The sequence below is a fragment of the Aulostomus chinensis genome, chromosome 11 (assembly GCF_037954235.1).
Source record: "Aulostomus chinensis isolate RoL2024-O1b breed Wild chromosome 11, RoL_Achi_v1.0, whole genome shotgun sequence".
In the NCBI taxonomy this organism is placed as follows: domain Eukaryota; kingdom Metazoa; phylum Chordata; class Actinopteri; order Syngnathiformes; family Aulostomidae; genus Aulostomus; species Aulostomus chinensis.
Window position 1 is genome coordinate 6,771,956 of NC_141330.1, and position 19,462 is coordinate 6,791,417.

General features: G+C 43.1%; 1 protein-coding gene across 1 annotated transcript; it reads left to right on the forward strand.

Moving 5' to 3' along the window:
• The first annotated feature begins 277 nt into the window (after positions 1–277).
• On the forward strand, positions 278–3,864 carry pou3f1 (POU class 3 homeobox 1). Its single transcript, XM_086217114.1, has one exon. It carries the CDS (start codon positions 311–313, stop codon positions 1,436–1,438), a length of 1,128 nt encoding a protein of 375 aa, XP_086073240.1. The 5' UTR covers positions 278–310; the 3' UTR covers positions 1,439–3,864.
• Positions 3,865–19,462: the final 15,598 nt, after the last annotated feature.

A 19,462-nucleotide genomic window follows, 5' to 3' on the forward strand; every position in this document is an offset into this window, starting at 1 on the left:
ACACACACAAATGAACGGTGTTTGTCTCTAGCGCGTGCGTGTGTGTGTGTGAGAGAGAGAGAGCGAAAGAGAGAGAGAGTGTGTGAGCTCTGAGGTCTTCCCATCCTGAGCGAAGACTGCGCTGGAGCCTCCACTGAAGCCCTGCGCCTATTGAATATGTCCCTAGTGGGCTTGAATCGGATAGGAGCCAATACAAGCGGAGGGGAGGCGTGTCTTCGCTCGTCCCCAAGACCTCCCAGAGCAGGTTGTTGCGTTTTGGCTCTAAAGCCTGGAGACCTCCGAAGTGCTCTCAGTTTTCGAAGTAGGAGCCATGGCGACAACAGCTCAGTATATTCCGAGGAATAACTCCTTACCGTCTAACCCGCTCATGCATCCGGATTCGGATAGGATGCACCAGGGGACGACCTACAGAGAGGTGCAGAAAATGATGCACCACGAGTACTTGCAAGGGCTTGCGGCGACCAACACGGGACACCCGATGAGCCTGACGCACCACCAGTGGCTGCCAACCTCCAACACCGACTGGTCCAGCGGCACCCACATCGGACAGCAGGAGCACAAAGCGAGTGTGCAGGCGAGCCGGGAGGACCTGAGCAGCGGCTTCCACCACAGATCTCACCTGGTGCACCAGCAGACGCAGAGTGGTCACCACGGTTCGTGGGCGCCTGCCACAACTCACCACTTATCCCCGCTGTCCCCCGCATCCAACGGCCACCAGTCACTAGTCTACTCCCAGCCTGGATACACAAATCTCAACGCAATGCTGAGTCCTCAGCCCGGGTCTCTGCACCATGGCATGCGGGACCCGCTCCACGACGATTCGGGCAGCCACGACAACCAGATGGAGTCGCCCCAGCAGGCGTTCAGCCACCACCAGGACCACTCGGACGAGGACGCGCCCAGCTCCGACGACCTGGAGCAGTTCGCCAAGCAGTTCAAGCAGCGAAGGATCAAACTGGGCTTTACGCAAGCGGACGTGGGCTTGGCCTTGGGCACCCTGTATGGAAACGTCTTTTCTCAGACCACTATCTGCAGGTTTGAGGCGCTGCAGCTCAGCTTCAAGAACATGTGCAAACTTAAGCCGCTCCTAAACAAATGGCTGGAGGAGACAGACTCCAACACGGGAAGTCCCACCAATTTGGACAAGATTGCTGCGCAGGGCAGGAAACGAAAGAAGAGGACCTCCATCGAAGTGGGGGTGAAAGGGGCGCTGGAAAATCATTTCTTAAAATGCCCAAAGCCATCTGCTCATGAAATCAGCACTTTAGCCGGCACTCTGCAGTTGGAAAAAGAGGTTGTCCGTGTTTGGTTTTGCAACAGAAGACAGAAAGAGAAAAGAATGACACCAGTGGGGGTCCCTCACCCGAATATGGAGGACGTATATTCCCAAGCAGAAACCCCTCCTCTACACCGCACACTACAGAGTCCTGTGCAGTGACTGTTCTCATGAACAACCCGAGCATTTCCGCGGGGGGATAGAAAAAAAAGGGAACAAAAAAAAAAAAACAACAACAAATAAAGGGACTGTGGAGTTTACAGTATTTAAGTTTGGCTTTTATTTTCCTGAGAGACAAGAGACTTGGAAAAAAAAGTTGAACAGATGAGTTTTTGCCCTTAGTATTCGGAGATTCGTTATGTCCAACAAATAGAAAATGTTAAGAGGAGGGAGGTGGGGGAGAAAAAAAATGCTGAAAAAAAATAGTAAAAATAAATAAAGGAAATAAAATAAACCAACATATTACTGATTCCATGCGCATTTAAAAAGTGAAACAAAGATCTTTATTTACCAAAATTCTATGGAGGAGACGTGCTTATAAAGTGAATTTGATATCCCGTGGCTGTTTCTAATGGGGAATAATTAAATGTGGCAGCAGAGGCCATCTCCTCCTGGTGTTCCATGAACTGCTGGCGCTCACCAGAACGAGGTGGTTGCCTGAACAACACTGGAGATGAGTAACCTACACTGAATGAACATTTTTTTGCTTTTTCAAGCTTAAACTGATTAACCAGATTTCTGGATATTAGTGTATACTTTCTTTGTTATATTAAGTGTGATGTTTTGGTTTGGTTTTTTTCATTTTTGGTTGGAAATACTTTAACTTCAGTGTCTCTGTATGATTTCTTCTTCATTCTTTTGCTACTGTAACTCATCAGGACGGCCTCTCATTAAGTTTTTGGCTTTTATTTTTGTTGTTGTTTTTGTTTTTTGGGGGTTTGTTTTTTTGTTTTTTTTTCCTCAGTGAGAGTTGATGGCGAAGAAGTGAAATTTCAGAATAAACACCCATGACAAAAACAAAAAAAAATACCTGTCAGATATATTTCAGAAAAAAATAAATGTTCAGTGCAACAGGACGTCTAAGTTCTGACTTGCATGCCTTAAAAAAAATATTTAAAGCTTTTCAGATGAACACGTCGAAATTTGCAAACAGCACCAGACGCTAAAAAGGGCAATTCTAAACATTTTTGGGGGGAGGGGGTTATAATAATTATTATTAATGTTATTATTATTATTTTGGTTCTTTGCATGGAGCACTTATTTTTTTTTCTTTTCTATAATTATTGCAATTTGATTTGTTAATAAAATGTGAGTGGAGCTGATCTCTCAACAGGCTCATTAAATCCCATGTTTACAGGTTCCTGGTTGTTACCACATCAGCTGACATCTTTACTGCCTGCTATCCTGTTCTATTCCAAATATTTCAAGTGAGATTGGTCACAAACGAAATGAAAAGTCATAAGAACTCAGGTAACTTCAGTGCCCCATGTCGGAATATCACGCCTGTACATGATTTGTGTTCCTCTGGGTTTTCACCTTTTGATTTTTGTGTGTGTGTGTGTGTGTGTGTGAGTGTGTGTGTGTGTGTGTGTGTGTGTGTGTGTTGTTTTTGTTTTTAGCTCACAGCCACAGACGCTTCCTTTGTCTAATATATCCATTGTATTATATTAAAACGTTGGATTCGGAGACAAGAAAACAATTCCTCATGGGAAAGCGATGAAGTGAATTACTTTAGAGATTTTTACTTTTATTTGATTTTTTTCTGACCTGAAAGGAAATCTGAAAACCTCATGCGTTGTGTGTCATTTCTCAATGTTGGACCAGTCCAAAATCGTACAGCAGTGCTATTCAATACAGATGAGGGGAAGTGTTTTTGTTTCCGTTTTTCCAAGAGAAAATAATAATTAAAAAAAAAAAGATTTTAGAGAAAATGTTGCCAGGATTATTTCCGATGTGTAAATATGTCCAATATGTAAACTTGTATTTGTTCTGAGATATTGTTTTGTTTTTGTTTCTTTCCGGGCAGTTTTGTACACTTACTAATTCCAAGAAGATATTTTAATATGATTTCATTTATGAATCTGACCATTTATATATATATATTTATTTCTTAAACGTGTTTGGAGCTTTTTTGTTTAGCTCTGTTAAAGGTTTTGTTGCAGTGGATTTCAGTATGTTTGGTTTTTTTTTCCCTTTTTGTTTACTACATTGGTTGTATGTTGATTGTTAAATGTAGACTGCAAAGTCACATTTCTATTTATGTTATAGTAATATTTTATTACTTACATAAAACATATATACAAGAAATGGTCTGTTGTCTTCATTAAGATCCAAACCAGTCGTCTTTTGTTGCTGTCTTTGTAGCATCAGCAGGCAAACCAGATCAAGTTGAATGCTGTGCAGTGTGCTGAGCATCGCGGGGTGTGAGCACATCAGTTGAAATAACAGTGATTCGTTATGTAACAGAGATCTTTTCCAATCAGAAGCTGTGTATTTGTGCTGTTCATGGGGATAGACAACAGTATTTTTTACCTCAGGCATTCCCTGCTTCACACAGTCTCTCATCTTTGTGTAATCGCAGTATTAAATTGTGCAATACTAATATCGAATTATTGTCTTTTTTTTGGGGGACTGATTTGTTTTGTTTTTTTTGAAACATTGGCAGCCTAAAAACAGGCCTTCATTAATCATGGTACATTTGGAGTTTTCCCTGAATAAACGCTCGGCTTTTATTTGTCTTGTTTTAAAAAAATTTGAAATAAAACGATTGGGGAAAAAAAAAAATCAGAGACAGAAAGTGCCTGCAGACATGGAGCCAATAACGCTTCTTCTCCAAAAGAGGAGGGGAAAAAGTCATATTAAACTTCAGGGTCTCGTAGTTTCCTCAGACTAAATGCAAAGGCATCATATTCAAATGTTATTTTGTACCTTAATAAATAATGAATTTCTCTATGTGACCACAGATTAAATGTAGTCTTAAAGTTGGGCCCTGGTGTCCTCCCGTCAGGCACCAGAGCGGCGGTGCGCATCGTTTCTACATTTTCATCTGTTAATATCAGACCAGGATACATTTGAGTGTCGGGGGGGGGGGGGGGGGGGGGATGCAATCTGAGCGCTGATAAATAAATCTAATTTCTCATCGCTGCCTTTATGATAACATTAATAAATGCTGAGGATCCCCGAGTAAGTTAAACGAGACTGCAGTGAGCGGCAAAAAAAAAAGGATATTCACAAAAGAAGTTTACAGTTTCTTGAAAAGCAAAGTTGCGGTTGAAGGGAAGTAAACCCTATTCCATCATTCTGTCTCCTACAGTTTCAGATGAAGTGTGGCAGAGGCGCGGAGCTTATAGTTGGAGGGGTTTCACTTCTCAGCGAGCGGATCCTTTAAAAAGTTTGAAGCAACTCAGATTTTTCACACAAAAAACACCGAATTTTTGAGACAGTCGCATTCCAGTCAGTCGTTTCTCTTTATGTATCTGTTCAGTACAATTCACGTATCTCGTCATTCAATAAAAACTCCTGTCCATACGTCCTCCCTTGTTTTTGCGTGACTTGATTTTATCCAGGCTGTACATCCTCGTGAGCCTTCAAAAATCAGTCACAACAAAACAACAAACGCCATGGGACTATGAGTGTCACCTAAAATGTTCGGGACGGCCTTTGGTGCGACTGCGATTCAAGCAATAAAAAAGTGTCTTTGCAGTGTCTGAGGTGGTCAAACTGAGGAGAGAGGAGGCCAACAGACACACACACACACACACACACACACACACACACACACACACACACACACCCCGGGACCCCGAGAAGAGTAAGTCTCAAACGCCCCCTGCTGGTACATCTGTGGTATTACACCACCTACCTTCAAGATAATGAAGGTGAGATAGTGTATCATAGAAATTGACAACAGAAACACCTCTTCAGGAGTTCATCAGGAGTCTCATTATTACTATTTTTCATCAATTAATCTTGTAATTTGTGTTTTTAAAACACAAATAGCCAGAACATGCAATTATATAATATATATATTGCCTATTTTCCTGTTACAACACTCCGTAAATGAGAAATGAAGTGTTTTCTTTTGTTTTTTTTTGTATTGGTTAATAAATAGTCACATCTGTGATGGTGAAGTTTATATTTGTTCAGAAGGGTGGAAACAGAGAGACACGAGGTCCATCTTTTAGGGTTCAGGCATCGTTCTGGGTTTAGTGAGTTAAAGCGTACAACAAAATCACAGCAAATTTTGTTCAGAGGAGAAAGAAAAACTTGAAGGAGTTTGGAGGGAATCTCGCTTCAGTAAACATTATAATATAAAAGTCATGTAATCCATAAACGTAATTGGAAGCAGACGTGTAGCCAAAAAAACAAATCAGAGGCCACATAAATCAAGCCAAACTTAAAAAAAAAGAATAAGGAAATAAAATCTTCCAGCTTCAGAAAAGACACTCCAACTACCAAAGGCCTCAAGCTGGCTAGTGGAAAAGGATCAAACTATGCAAAATACAAACGAGGTTGAAAAAGATGTTGACGTAGAACCCAACAAAAGAGCTGGCAGTTTGCTAAAGACGAGAGATTGTGGTGACTGGTCTCAACTGTTATCTTTTAAAGATATGCCATTTTTACTCCGTACTGTACGGCGGGACACAACCTCCATTATGCTGATAAATCAATAAAACATGAGGAAAACTCATCACAAAACAGCAAAACCCAGCTATTTGACCCACAACACACCCCTGCTCTCACCCTCCCCCCCCCCACATTTCCTCCTCTGCTCTCCTACACTGAGAGGGCCTTCAGGCAGCACTTACACAGGAGCTCCAGCCTCAGCAGTACACATGACGCTCATGAGCTCCAACGCCTCCTTCATCAGGGAAGTATCGTCACACACAGGAGATGTGGATTAGTGATGATTAGCAGGGATTATGGCTGGTTAATGGTGGGAAAATACATTAGGAACCATCGGCTCTGGGAGAGGGGAGGGGGGATTTCACTCACACTAGCGGATTTGCATTGATCCACAGCAAATGAATGAGGATTAGCAGCATCAAGCTATCTGCCAACAGATAAATAACATTAAGCGTATTATATGCCAATGCCTGTTATTAATGACATTACAAACACCACTACAATGCTGGCAATTATGGAAATAATGGGAGCGGCTGGATAATGTACTTGGTTGGGATTCTTGGGATTCTAAATCATCCTCATGTACCTATTCGTGGGCTGATGTCGGCGGCTAAGCTGCTGGTAGGCAGGGCTGTGTGCAGTTTCCGGGTATCACTGTCTGTCAAGGCAAACTGTAAGGGGTTTATGTCTTGTAATTAATGTCTTTATACATCTTTTATTAATGTTCAAAAGAGCAATAATGACCCAATAGTGAAAAAAATCCCTTTTGCATTTGCATAACTTGCCTTTTAATCACTTTATTTAAGACAATTTTGACTTGTCGACACCTGAGAAACATCTGTAGAACACAAATCGTCTCGTGATAATGGAAGCTTTGATTAATGATTTAATTATTCCCTATTAACCCAACAGGTGTGTAGCTTGTAAATCCATAACCTGGCAAATCGGCTCCAAGTGACTGATTGTTGCTGGTCTATAATTTTTAATAAATGGTTTATCATAACATGCCATGAACTGAAAAACAAGTGAAAATGTGTCCATGGGAGCGAACCACGGCTCAACAGAAGGGCTTCCTTTAATGAATGCATCATTTTTGTGTATCTGGAATTGCAATCGTAAACTTTGTTTGGTTCAATTTTGATTGACTCTAATTTAATTGCATGGAGAAGGTGATTTATATCCTCCACTGTGCCACAGTTTATTACTCTGTGAGTGTAGAGAGGAGAAATCTATCCCTCCTTTTCCACCCAGACAGGTGAAAGAGTCTAGCTGTATTTTTTTTAAATTTCTATTAGCACCTCTTCCTTTAGCTGAGTTCTCCTCTCCTCTTTTTTACCGTTTATGTAATAAATACTCCACTCCCACAGTGAGTGGCAGAGAAAGGAGGGGGGTGGGGAGCAGATAAAGAACAGAATAATGCAGTTTTTCATCAAAAATTCCTTCTCTTCCTCTACCTCAAGGTTTCCTCCTCTGAGCCACTTGAAAGATGGGCAACAATGTGGCCACACGGTGAACACCTAGTTACCATATGAAACACTCCAGCAGTGAACTGGAGGAGACGGAGAAGGGAGAGGAGAAGTCTTGTGTTATTTATGATACTGGGCCTTGTAGCTATATGGGTTCCCCCTTCATGACGACTCCGAGGTATGGCCCCCATATGCGCAGGGGTATAAGTGCAGCTTTAGAAAGTTCCTCTCCCCTCCCCTCTGCATCTCTTTGCTCCTCACTCTCAGGTTTTGAAGAAGAGAAGTAACCCGTCTGCATCTTTCATGGCTTTGAGAGACATTTTATATCGCCTCAGGTGTCTGTCAGTGTGACTAACAGTTCTGAAAGTGGAGAACTAATATCTCAGGAACTTGCCTGCGGGCTGCTGCACCTAGATGTTCTTGTTGGTGGCATACAATGAGAAGAAAAGAATACTGTGGAGACGTTCAACAGGAGCAATTACGACTGATTCAGCCTGCTCGTTGCTCTTAAACAATGCTTGTGACAACTTTAGCAGGTGATAAGATCACAGCGGGAAAGGCAAGAAAAATTAAATCTTCTGTGCTGCACACGCTGCCTTTATTTTGTAGGATTTCTGACACATGCTTGCAAAGAGCCCAAGGACATGTATAAGGGATAATCCACTAACCAAACAAAGCGGCGATAAAAATGATTTTATTAGCAGTAGTAGAAGTCTTTTCAGGACCAACACATCTGAAACCACACAGCTCAGCTGAGAAGTCGTTCTAGACTACTGCACAAGGTTGCATACTTAATTGGAGCACCTAAAAGGACATGGCAGTCTCATGCTAAAGGTTGTCCCCTTTCTTCACCTTCAAGCCTGGCTTTTGTCAACTGTAGCAAAGGCGTTGCAAAGCCTCCTGACTTCAATAACAAGGTTTTCTGAAGAGAAATGGGGAAAAAGAAAATACAAAGCCTTGCAGTAAAGAGACGCATACCGGTAAACAGTAGGAAGGTCATCTAACCCTGCAGACTGAAATGTTCAGGGCCTTGCTAACATCCAAGGATGCTCAAAAGGAATAAATATGGCTATTCAGGGTGCACATATGTAAAGGCACAACAGCAGCAGGATCATGTCTCCGTATTTGCTGAGCAGCTTCATTGTTCCTTGAGACAATCCAGAAAATTTGAAGGCTTCTCAGAGAGAGCTCAGTAGTACTAGAGTAACAGAGGAAGTTCAAACTCTGCTCAAACCTGGACACGATTCTTCGCTGTTGTCCTTTACCCATGACTGATCTGTCGTGTTATGCATTCTGGGATGAATATTATATTGTGAACCCCTGCAAATTGGAGCCGGACAATAAACAGATCATCAAAGATGATCCTGCTGTCCCCGACGGTCTGCTTTGCCCTGCGATGCTGAGTTCAAAGGACATAGATCGGTGGGCAAATGAGTGCTGTGGCTCAGTGCACAGTCAACCGAAACAACAAAGATAAGGCTGAGGGAAATACATAAATAAGGATGGAGAAGAAGAGAGAGAGAGAAAATAAGGGAAGCAGGGAGGTAGACACAGCGCAGAGATGAAATGGAGACCTGCCACTGTGCTCAAGGACACCGCGTGCCACTATGTAATTAGAAATGTACACAGATGATTTGGATGCAGCGATATGATTAGGCAAAGCCGTCCCCAGTCTTGGGCCTAATCAGCTCACTTCTGAGAGATACTCCAAGACTGCTGGTGTATATGTGTGCGTGTGTGTGTAGTGAAAGCAGAGGGTGGGTTACACACTACTAAGCATTTCACTACAAACTCCAGGAGGGTACACAAGACAAACACTCCTGCACATAAAGTTACTTACACGCAAATAGACAGATAGTAAGACATGTGCTTATATTGGATGTGAACATGCAAACAAACCAAGATGAGAACTGGGGACACGATTGACAGAAGGGAAGCTAGAACAACATGAGCAGCATCTCTCTAAAAAGAGCGAGGAACTTCTGTCTGTCTGTACGTTCTGGGAATATCTCAATAACCTTTCAACTGATTGACTTAATTGATGAGGACTCAAGGAAGTGCAGCGCTGAATTTGGTGTAAGCTGGACACAGAGAATTTTTAATATTAGAACTGCAATGATGAACTGCAAGTCATCAGGAGGCCGTTCACAGGGCCAAAGAACATCACCCTCTTCTAAATGAGAATGCATGTTTTCCAATGTTCTTTTTCGGGTACATGTTGAGTGTGACGGTGCGGGGTTTTTTTGTTTGTTTTTTATATTTATATAAACATAAAACAAGCCAAAAAGAAATATATTATGCTGTCTGCGAGCAAAAAAAATGCATAGCGGGAAGGCAGACGTGAGGGTCAGCAACACCAACCTGATTATTCTGCAGGGTCACGAATCAAAAGGCTCGAGAGCCACTGTTCTATGGGTCCAACACACCTCCCCTCTTGGCTGTAAACAGCCAACTCTTTCTTCCACTTCAAAGAGCATGAGGTCCGTCACAGGAAAAGGAGTGAGAGCAACCTACGGAGAAAGATGTACAGCACATTTTCTATTATACAATCTTCAACAGTGTTTACAAGATTACCACACACACACACACACACACACACACGTATGTTCCATTTAGCTGTCCTCAAGTCAACATAGTAACTACACTTCAGCATGTGTGAGTGTAAAATTAAAGTTCCAAACAGGCATATTTTGCACATGCACTGCATTTATGTAGAATCAAATCAAACAGGAAGCAGGACCAGAGGACCATACTGTCATGATGAAGGAAAAGATGATGAGGATGCTGAGCAGAAGCAGTTCCTCTCTGGGTCGAACTTCAAACCAGCCATTTGAAAGCACCACATTTGGAGGTCAGCCGGAGTAGAACTGAACAAAAACACCTAAAGTCTCTAAACATATGTGCACTGGAGCTGGAGACACGGGCATTAACAAAAGAGGTGATGGTCTACAAAGACCTAAGTAATGAGGAGAGACCAATTAAAAAGAGCTGCTCCCTCCTCTCTCTGCCACCCCCCCTTTCTCATCCTCGCACTCCGTCCTTCTGTCTCCTCTTCTCCAGTGGCTTGTTATTGATCACCTTTAACCCCGTCTCTCAGCGGTGTCAAAACTACCATTTAGGCTCATCCCTAGGGCTGCGCGTGTGTCGATCGCACCCTGCCCCATAAATCATTACTGGGAGGGTTGGCTGGGGAGGGTCTGGTCTGCCGTGAGCACAGAGGAAGGCTTTACTCTCACAGACACAGTTTGGCAGAGCCCCACCCCATGCCCCCAAGGGTCAAGGGTCATTGATGGTCCCATGGATTAGCACCCAGACACCCCCGCTCACCCTCATCCTCCATCCTACCCACCTCTATTCCCTCATGGGCTCGGTAGCGGGACACCTTTGATTTTTAAATAAGACTAAAGGTCAACTGGCGTCCTGCCCTGTCTTCTCAGTGCTCACTGTCCTGGTACGTGACTTTTCTTCTTTATTCAGGATGGGTCCTTATTTCTGTCCTGTTGTCCCAATCTGAATTAAAGATGAGCAAAGTTAAGGGTAAGATGTAAAGGGAAGTTTGTCAGAGGAGTGAATGACGAGTGCCGGCCGTTATAGAAGACTATAATTGTCCCTGTCTATATCCTCAACCGTGTGTGTTGGTCTCATACAAACTCCCCTCTACCACCTCCTGTGCTGGAGGCGCCTAATCGCCTCAGTACACGGCTGCATATCAGCCAGATGCTGCATCCACCCACAGCTCTCCTCCCATTCTCTTCACCCCTCCCTCTCTCCCATGGTCCGCTCTATAAAGGAGAATAATTCCAATCGTCCCTCTGTCAGTCCACATGCTGCTCTCCCTACAGTGGTCAAACCAGGTTAGATTCCCCTCTTCAATCATAGTCGAGGGGCCTGGGGATGAGGGGATGATGGGTGGAGGTGACAGCTCCTTAGTTGGGGTAAAGACTCAGGACCCGTGGGTAAGCAGACAGAAACCAGACTCTTAAAATTCCCTCTGGATCACAAGCAGTACATTTACTCAAATACTACATTTGATACTCTATATTTATACATCTACTTCACTACATTTAAGAAGCAGAAACTGTTTTATTCCATGTTGGAAAGTTAACTACATTTAAGATTTTTATTTTATGTTTTCTTGGATAAAGTGGGCAATGGTGTTGGGTAAAAATGAATACTTCTTAACGTCACTTACAGACCGAGTCAGTCTCACAACCTGAACTTTTCTCATTCTACTACCAACTGCACACATTCATTCATGTCAGTCACTTTCCTCTGCTGCCCACCTGCTACCACGCTAGGTGTTTTTGCTGCGTGCAGGGCAAGACCGACTGAGCAGGGCTGAGGGGGGCTTCACCGCAGCAGCTGCGAAAGAACGACAAATAGTCACACTGCCGCACCTGTAACAGTGTACCGAGTTTACATCGCATATCTAAACACTGTAGCTGTAGCTGTAGGACGCAGAATCAATATTTTAGAATTGGCATTTGATCAGTGATCGATAAATTGGTGTCATATTTTGTAAAAAGAGTCAGAAAATGTTCTCAGTAGGATTGAAAGATTTACACGTTTCAACTGGGAATGAGCTTGAGGACTTCTTGTTCTTCTCAATTGTCCTGGACCATTGAAGTGTAGGTGGTTCGTTTAGTCCCCACAAAAATGTAATAAAGCAGCTTTTGCCCAGTTTATTGGAGCCTGTCTTTGTATGTTTTCAGTCATTTTTTTATGTTTCGTTCAGTATTAAAACATTGCTCATGTTTGTAATTATGTTTAGCTCTCAAATATGTAAAAAATAATATTGTAATATAATCTTGTACTCTACGATGAATACCTTAACATGATACCTCAAGTACACCATTGTAATCCGCTAAGGTACAATGTAGTATGAACTGATTATATTCGGCATTAAAAGCATATTTTTACTTTGAGGTATTTCCAAGTTAAGCTGAGGAAAGAATCTGAATATGTCTTCTATATTGCACATGCAAATTAATTTTGGTAACGTACCATCTTGACTTGAGTCATATACAACTGATGCCCCCATGTAATGAGTGGATCCATGAATCAGGAGTTTGTTTCTTGCATATATGGAAGACAGTAAAGCTCTGGTGTTGAGGGGGGATGGTGGTGAAGCAGAGCAGAGGGTATGGATGTGATACCCATTGTTGACAGGGGGCTTGCATGTGCCTCCTCGCTGACTCACTCCACCCCTCCGGGACAGCTCTGCCAGTGGGACAGGATACTCTGCCACTGAGGGGATTAATTGGAATGGCACCTCTTTGGTGCATGTGGCCAAAGCAATTAAATAGTGGCCCTAGGCATTTAGTTTGCCATTACTAAACTTACTACGTGACAAAGCAGCAAATTGGGCCTTTCTTTCCATATGTGTGTTTTATGAGGTGTGAGAACTACAGGTGTGGCAGCCTCACAAACACGAGGAGGCTGCGGGATGGAGAGAGAAGTTTTTAAACACACAATACATCCATAAATTATGTGCATATGTTTGTGTGTCCATGTTTTCTGCATGGACATTTGTATTTGCTATGTGCAGCAGAGGGTACACAGGGCCTGGTGGCTTTCTTATCTCTCCCACCTCCTCGCCTACTCCCTGCAGCCGTCAATTAGTGAGCCTGGGTGTTCGAAGGTCTTGTGCTCTTTCACACAAGCCTTTGTTGATATTCTCTCTCTTTCTGTCTCTCTCTTACTGTCTGTCCCGTGTTTGAAGATTGAGAAAAGACACAAGGCAGGTTGCTGTGCCTCCTCTCTGGGGTGTTGGTTGCCGTCTGCCCCTCTGTAAATCTGCCTGGGCCTGAAGCAGCAGACCACAGAGTCCACAGAGTCCTTCACAAAGAGGGGGGAAACACAGGTCTGGCCATGAAAAGAAAGCCTCAAAAAGGAGGGCTGTGACAGATACACCACCACTTCCAACAGTGCACAGAAATCTGTGAGTGCGTATCGCCAGGCTGCAATGGAATGAGACAGTCAATTCAATAATTATCGTAGAAGATACCCCCCCCCCCAAAGGGTTTTTGATTGGAGCTTTTCACAATTTCACAAAATGTGACAGACAGACATTAAAGCTAAAAATGTTCTTTTTCAAGAACAGTAATATGGCAGAGATCAATCCCATGGGTTCATAAATGTGTGGGTATCATAACTGTCAGTTCAATTTTGTACAGCAAAAGTCAGTGTGAAGGCTTTCGGTTGTATGCTTCCACACTATGTAATGTACTGTAATAAAATCTAGTGATATATGTTTTCAGTTTATCTACTGCTGTGAATTTGTTTTTTTTTCAAACAGGTGATTTTTTTAAAGGCCAACATATCCAATTATAGTACTTTACAGTACAATTCAAGTGCTTCACAAAAAGCAACTGCTGTACTAACAGTTAAACTGAGAAAGAAGCACTGAATAAGTGTTTTATTCTTTTAAAGAGTGCAGACAATCTTTGTCTAATGAGAGCCAGACATATTCACCCCCAACCAGCCAGCGGCCCAGCCCCTTCAGTCCTCCATCCCAGCATAGATCTCCAGACACTGGACTGGAGAGAGGCATGAAGAAGGGGGCCAGACTGCTAACCATCCATCACATCCGTCTGACCCGCCCCACAGTGCTGAAAAGACCACGGTTATCACTCACCCCTGACACAGTCATCGACGTTTGCCCTTAGAAGCGTGCACGCACACGCACACGCACACGCACACACACGCACACACACACACACACACACTCATACAAAGATGCTGAAGCACGCGTATAGACAATCTACAACACATCTGCAGTCCCTCCAAAATGTCCTGTCACCTCTTGTCCTTCCCTCCATTGAACTCTCATCACCATCAATCAACCCTCATCATTCACAAAAATGCCAGGACGATCAACAGATGGCTCCAAAACCAATACGAGCGTGACAAATGCCAGGTAACTCCCAACAGGGACCAATCTCGCGAGTCTGCTCTGGAGACTAGGAAATAGTTAATTCCACTTCTGGCTAACAGTTATGCAGAGCTTCGATCTTGACTAGTCGAGGGGGGGCTCTGTGCTGATCTGAGTTGGAGTTGGGTACCACAATGGTTTGTATTGTCCCATTGCCTCTCAGCTTTATTACATATGTATGTGTTGATTGCTGCAAAACAACAATGCTGGTGCATGGCATTAAGCAGTAACAATAACAATGATGCTTGGAGCTCCTACTCAGCGTTGGATGTTTATCCAACAAACCTCTGTGTTGACGCCCAATGGTGTGAAATACCAGCCAGCTCGGGAATATCATGAATGGTAAGTATATCAAGTTATTTCCTTTACTGAGGAATATTTCATTATTTTAACGCCACACGCCTAAAAAAAAAGCACAGGGAATAGATGATCAAGAATCTATTGATTGCAGGGCTGCAGCTTGAAAAAATATCCAATTGTTGTCATTTTGACTGATATTGCAATTGCGATTTTTGATAGAGAATGTTAATTTTTACATCATTATTCATGTTCTAATTGCAAACCCCATGATTATGGTGTTATTTTTGGTGGATCTGCTTCAAACAAAGATGTTTTCTGAAGTCTGTAGATCATTCATTAGTCTTTAAAAATATTACACCTTGCTGCATTTTAAAAACTGCAGTAGGCCGGATAGCAATTTCTATTATAATGTGAGTTACTGCACAGCCCTTATCACCACAACTGTATTTTGTGCATCCAAGCCATGAATGAATACTGTACAGTCAGTTTGTATGACAACTTAGAGAGGTTCATTGTTGTAGATGTGTGAAATTGTTACAGCACATAACACAATGGAGACATATTTGAGAGCTCCTAAAGATCAAAGGTCACCTGGCCCACCCACGTCACTGTGGTGTAACAAGCCTGCATGGAATGCCATGGGGTCGTCCTAAACTCAAAAACCTTGGGTTTGTCACCCACCCAACCCTTCCAGCATCATGACACACCCGAGCGGGCCAAGCTATGTGCCACCCCCGCCGGTTCCCCGTGGTATCAAAGACCTCCTCAGGTCCCATTCACGCAAAACCACACATGGGCGTACGCAGACAACAACCATCTCTGATGCCCTTCTGATTCTCTGCACTGGCATTTAGCAGGAGAAGTTTAGAGTCTGTGTCTGCGTGTGTCTGCATGTGTTTATTTCAGTGGAGGGTTGTGGGGGGGGGGGACCAAATGTTGTGGTGCAGATGTCCCCATAGCCAGCGGAGCCTCATGAATGGAAACTGTTGTGATGGTGATGGGGAAATGCGTTGGAGGCCTGGCCTACGCACTCCAGTCATCTGAATGGCTGGAATTCAACATGGTCAACAATGTGCCCTCTTTACTACGTTCTCGACATCGCACTCTGTCACTCTCACACGTTCTTTTGGGGCTTTTAATTCTCCATCCGTAAATGTAACTAACAAATGTAACACTAATTGTGATGCTAATATTCAATTGTGTCTTTAAAAAAAAAATCACCATTAAAAATTGTGGAAAGAAAACAGGTTATTTCTTAATAATGAAACAAAGAATCCTTAAGAAGATAAATGAGAATCTATTGAAACAAGGGAACAAAGATGGATAGGAAGTTGCGGCGTAAATGATTTGAAGTGGAAATGTTATGATTGATCTATTGATTAGGTGTCTACACTGCAGGCCTTTTTAACAGCAGACATACAGCTTCACTCAAGGGACCGTGAAGCTGGGGCCTCGGAGGCGCACTCACACACACACACACATGCGCGCGCACAAACACACACACACACACACTCACTCACTATCGGTCCATCTACTCACCACCAGGACTGTCAGACGAAGAGAAAGACAAGATGAAGCTGCGCCTTCAAGTTTTGTCCTATTCAGCATCTGTTCAGCAAATGTAGGAGTCAATGTTTGGTCAAACGTATTTTGAGATTCAAAGGTTTTTGATAATTTATCGTCACGCATCGGCATTTTTTTTTTTTTTTAGATGGAATGTTGTTCAGTGACAAAAGACAAAAAGGGATGGACTGTGGATGCACACTTACTGTCAACAGATGTACGCACACAGCTTCTTCTACTCTGCAAGTCTTTCTTAGAGTTACTGTATTTCAGAGGGTCTGTTCTAATGGTTAATATTTCCTAATAAACCCAACAAACACCACTGGAAGTCTGCCTTTCAAAGAAGTGAAAAACTTGGAGAAAACTAAAAGGGCCATGAAAATCTCTTTCTCACAAAGTGAAGTCATCCAAATCTACACCTATCTTCCAACACACATATCTCCACATTTTATTAGTGACAGCAACCACCAGGCCACTGAAAAGTTCTTTATCCTGACTTAGATACAATCACTCAGTGACCCACACACTCACACAGGAATGACAGTTAAAGTCCAAGATGTCCCGAGAGAGACAAAGAAAGGGATTCTTGTTTGAAGCCGGAAGGGGTTATTCATTGGATGCCAGGACGTGGGCAGCCAGGCACAGATTAGCTACAGGGAAATATTATCTCTCTGGTTTACAAGCCCCAGTCTGGCGGTGCCTGGGCTTGTTTGGTCATTAAGGTACTTTATGTTCTGAGTGGCTGTTGTCTTCCTCAAGAACAAAGTCAGTGCTTGTTGCAGAAACCGAGAGGGGTGAGTCCCTGCCTTCTTCCCACCTCCTCTCCTCCCCTCTGGCCCCCGGACCGACTGCGAGGCTGCTGGAGTTCAAGCCTGGCCACGTGTTGGCCATTACACACCCACAATGACCTTGTTGAGCTCAACATTTAGAGTCCCATAAAAACATTATTGTCTGACTCCTGGGATCATTTGTCCACTTCTACAAAGACTCGGAGAAAACCAAAATGGGAACCTCTGAGAATTTGCGGGGATACATTTTTCAAATTCTGCCCCTTCTCCTCCTCTCTACCCATCCGCCCTCCTGGTACCACTTAGCACCCACACTGACGTACTTCCAGTGGTGCCCACAGGGCACTCCTACATAGCGGCTCGCTATAATGCATTTTATGTTGTGTACTTCCAAAGAGAAAGCCCAACAATAACATCCATTCTTTCAACATCCCCATTTCAGCATGTTTCCCCTCATTTTACTGACTTTTGCCCACAAATGTTCTTGTTTGTCATTTATCCATTTGCCTATCCATCTAAGCTTCCTTTCTCAGATGCATAACTATGGAACCATAACAGCTAAAAGTCCCTAATGGTCATTTAGTCTCTAAATATGTCCATTTCAAATCGTCTGGGTACATGTACCTGCAGAGTGAATGGGCAAGGTCATGCCAGTCTATTAGCCATATTAAAAACCAACCCATTATGGTAATTGGTGAGGCCTAATGCATGTACAGGTTGCTTAGCGCCCATGTATTAGCTCTGATAGATGACTCGGTGATTAGCATTGAAAGGTACATTGTAGTTCAGAGCTGCTGCCTGCCCTCATGCTTGCTGTCCCCTGAACCCATCTCTCAATGCTCTGACCTCTACAGTGGACGCTTAGGTAGTCATGTACAATCCTGCTGGGAATGTTCGGAGTGACCACTGTGGACAAGGACATTTGTAATTCACTGGGACAAAAAAAGAGAATTTTTGATGCGATTTCTTAGAGGGCCACAAACCTAGTTGCCGTCTTCGTTTCATACTTTTGCCAGAAGGACAGTGGCATAAAAGAGTGACAGCAGCATGTTGATGCTCGTTCCTGGAACCTTACGTAAGAGCCTTTATCAGACGCACATGTGCAAACTCCTGTAGACAAGAACAACAGGCTTACATGAACAGTACAAGTCCAATAATATTTAAAAGACCAAAGTTTTGCGCAGAATAAATTTTACATAATTTGATATGTTTGTTATCTCAAAGTCCAATTGAGAGATTTAAATGAAACGTGGCGGAAAGAAAGGAAAAAGTGATTTACTTTTAGAGTGTGTAATATCGAATTGAATCAAAGTATGGATCTGAGATGCTGAAGACTGTCCTTAGCCACCGGCAGGCTATAGTTATTAGCATCATTTTTTCCCACGACTGACTGATGAATGGTTTCATATATAAAACTTCAATATTTGAAAAATGGATATCAAAATTGCTCGGATCTGAAACGACTTGTTCATGTTGGCCACCCAACAGTCCAAAACCCAAAGACTCTTTATGTTCGGCCATAAATGACAAAGTGCTGCACGTCTTTGTGATTAGGCACCGGCAAAGCTTTGACAGACACGATTAATCAATTATTAAAACAGTTGACAACTAATTTTCTTTCATATCCGTTAACCGTTGCAACTTGATCACTCTACTATTTTGTTTCAAATAAGTTTCTGGTTTCTCCCGCGACGTGATGTGATGGATACCTAAAACCTGCTCCTGGGGGAGGGAAATGTTCTCTGAGGGCTTTCTAGGAACGATGCTGAGAGTGCAAGTATCAAGCCAAGTAAAACGATTTATTTATGTAGGAGGTCAGTAATCTACCGTTGTGTGAGTCTTAATATTCCACCACAAGTTTTTTTTTTTTAATTCAAAGATGCATAAGGGGAATTCTTTGCAAATCACATTTCATTAAATGTTACCATCTGTCCTGAAATATCAGCACCCCATTGCCAGTTTTACCCCCAATCCAGAGCTCCCATCCCCTGCACTGTGAGCAGCCCTGACTGGGTCTCTCAGGGAAAAGAGCACATTCTCCTTTCATCCCCTCTTAGAGGACAAACATCAGTCCCATCTCGCCGCCCATCCATATTCATGAGCCGCTTATAAATATCTGATAGCAGCCTCGCTACAGCTGTTTAGCTGGGAGAGCAACGTTCACCGCCTCACACATACATACACACAAACAACACTTAAACCAAGGTGTGCATATGTGCAAGAACATGCATGCTTGAAAATGCACTGCATTGTTCTCTTTTCTAACAAACAGGCATACACTGACCGGTTGGAGGCCAGATCTCAGCCCCTCATGTCCCAGTGCTTCTACCTGCCTGGCCCCCTGATAGCATCGGCTCATTGCAGGGCTATCGCTCTCTCTTGTTCACTCTCTCTGGCTTTAATTAAGTGTGACTACAAAATGAGAGAGGAATCCTTAAGTGCTGTATTTACCTTTCCTCTGACAAGGCTCATGCTTATCAGTGAGGCTAGATAACTGGAGTCCAGAGAC

What these genes read in the sequence shown, in the direction of transcription:
- pou3f1 (XM_086217114.1), top strand. Translation starts at nt 311, where the DNA reads ATGGCGACAACAGCTCAGTATATTCCGAGGAATAACTCCTTACCGTCT.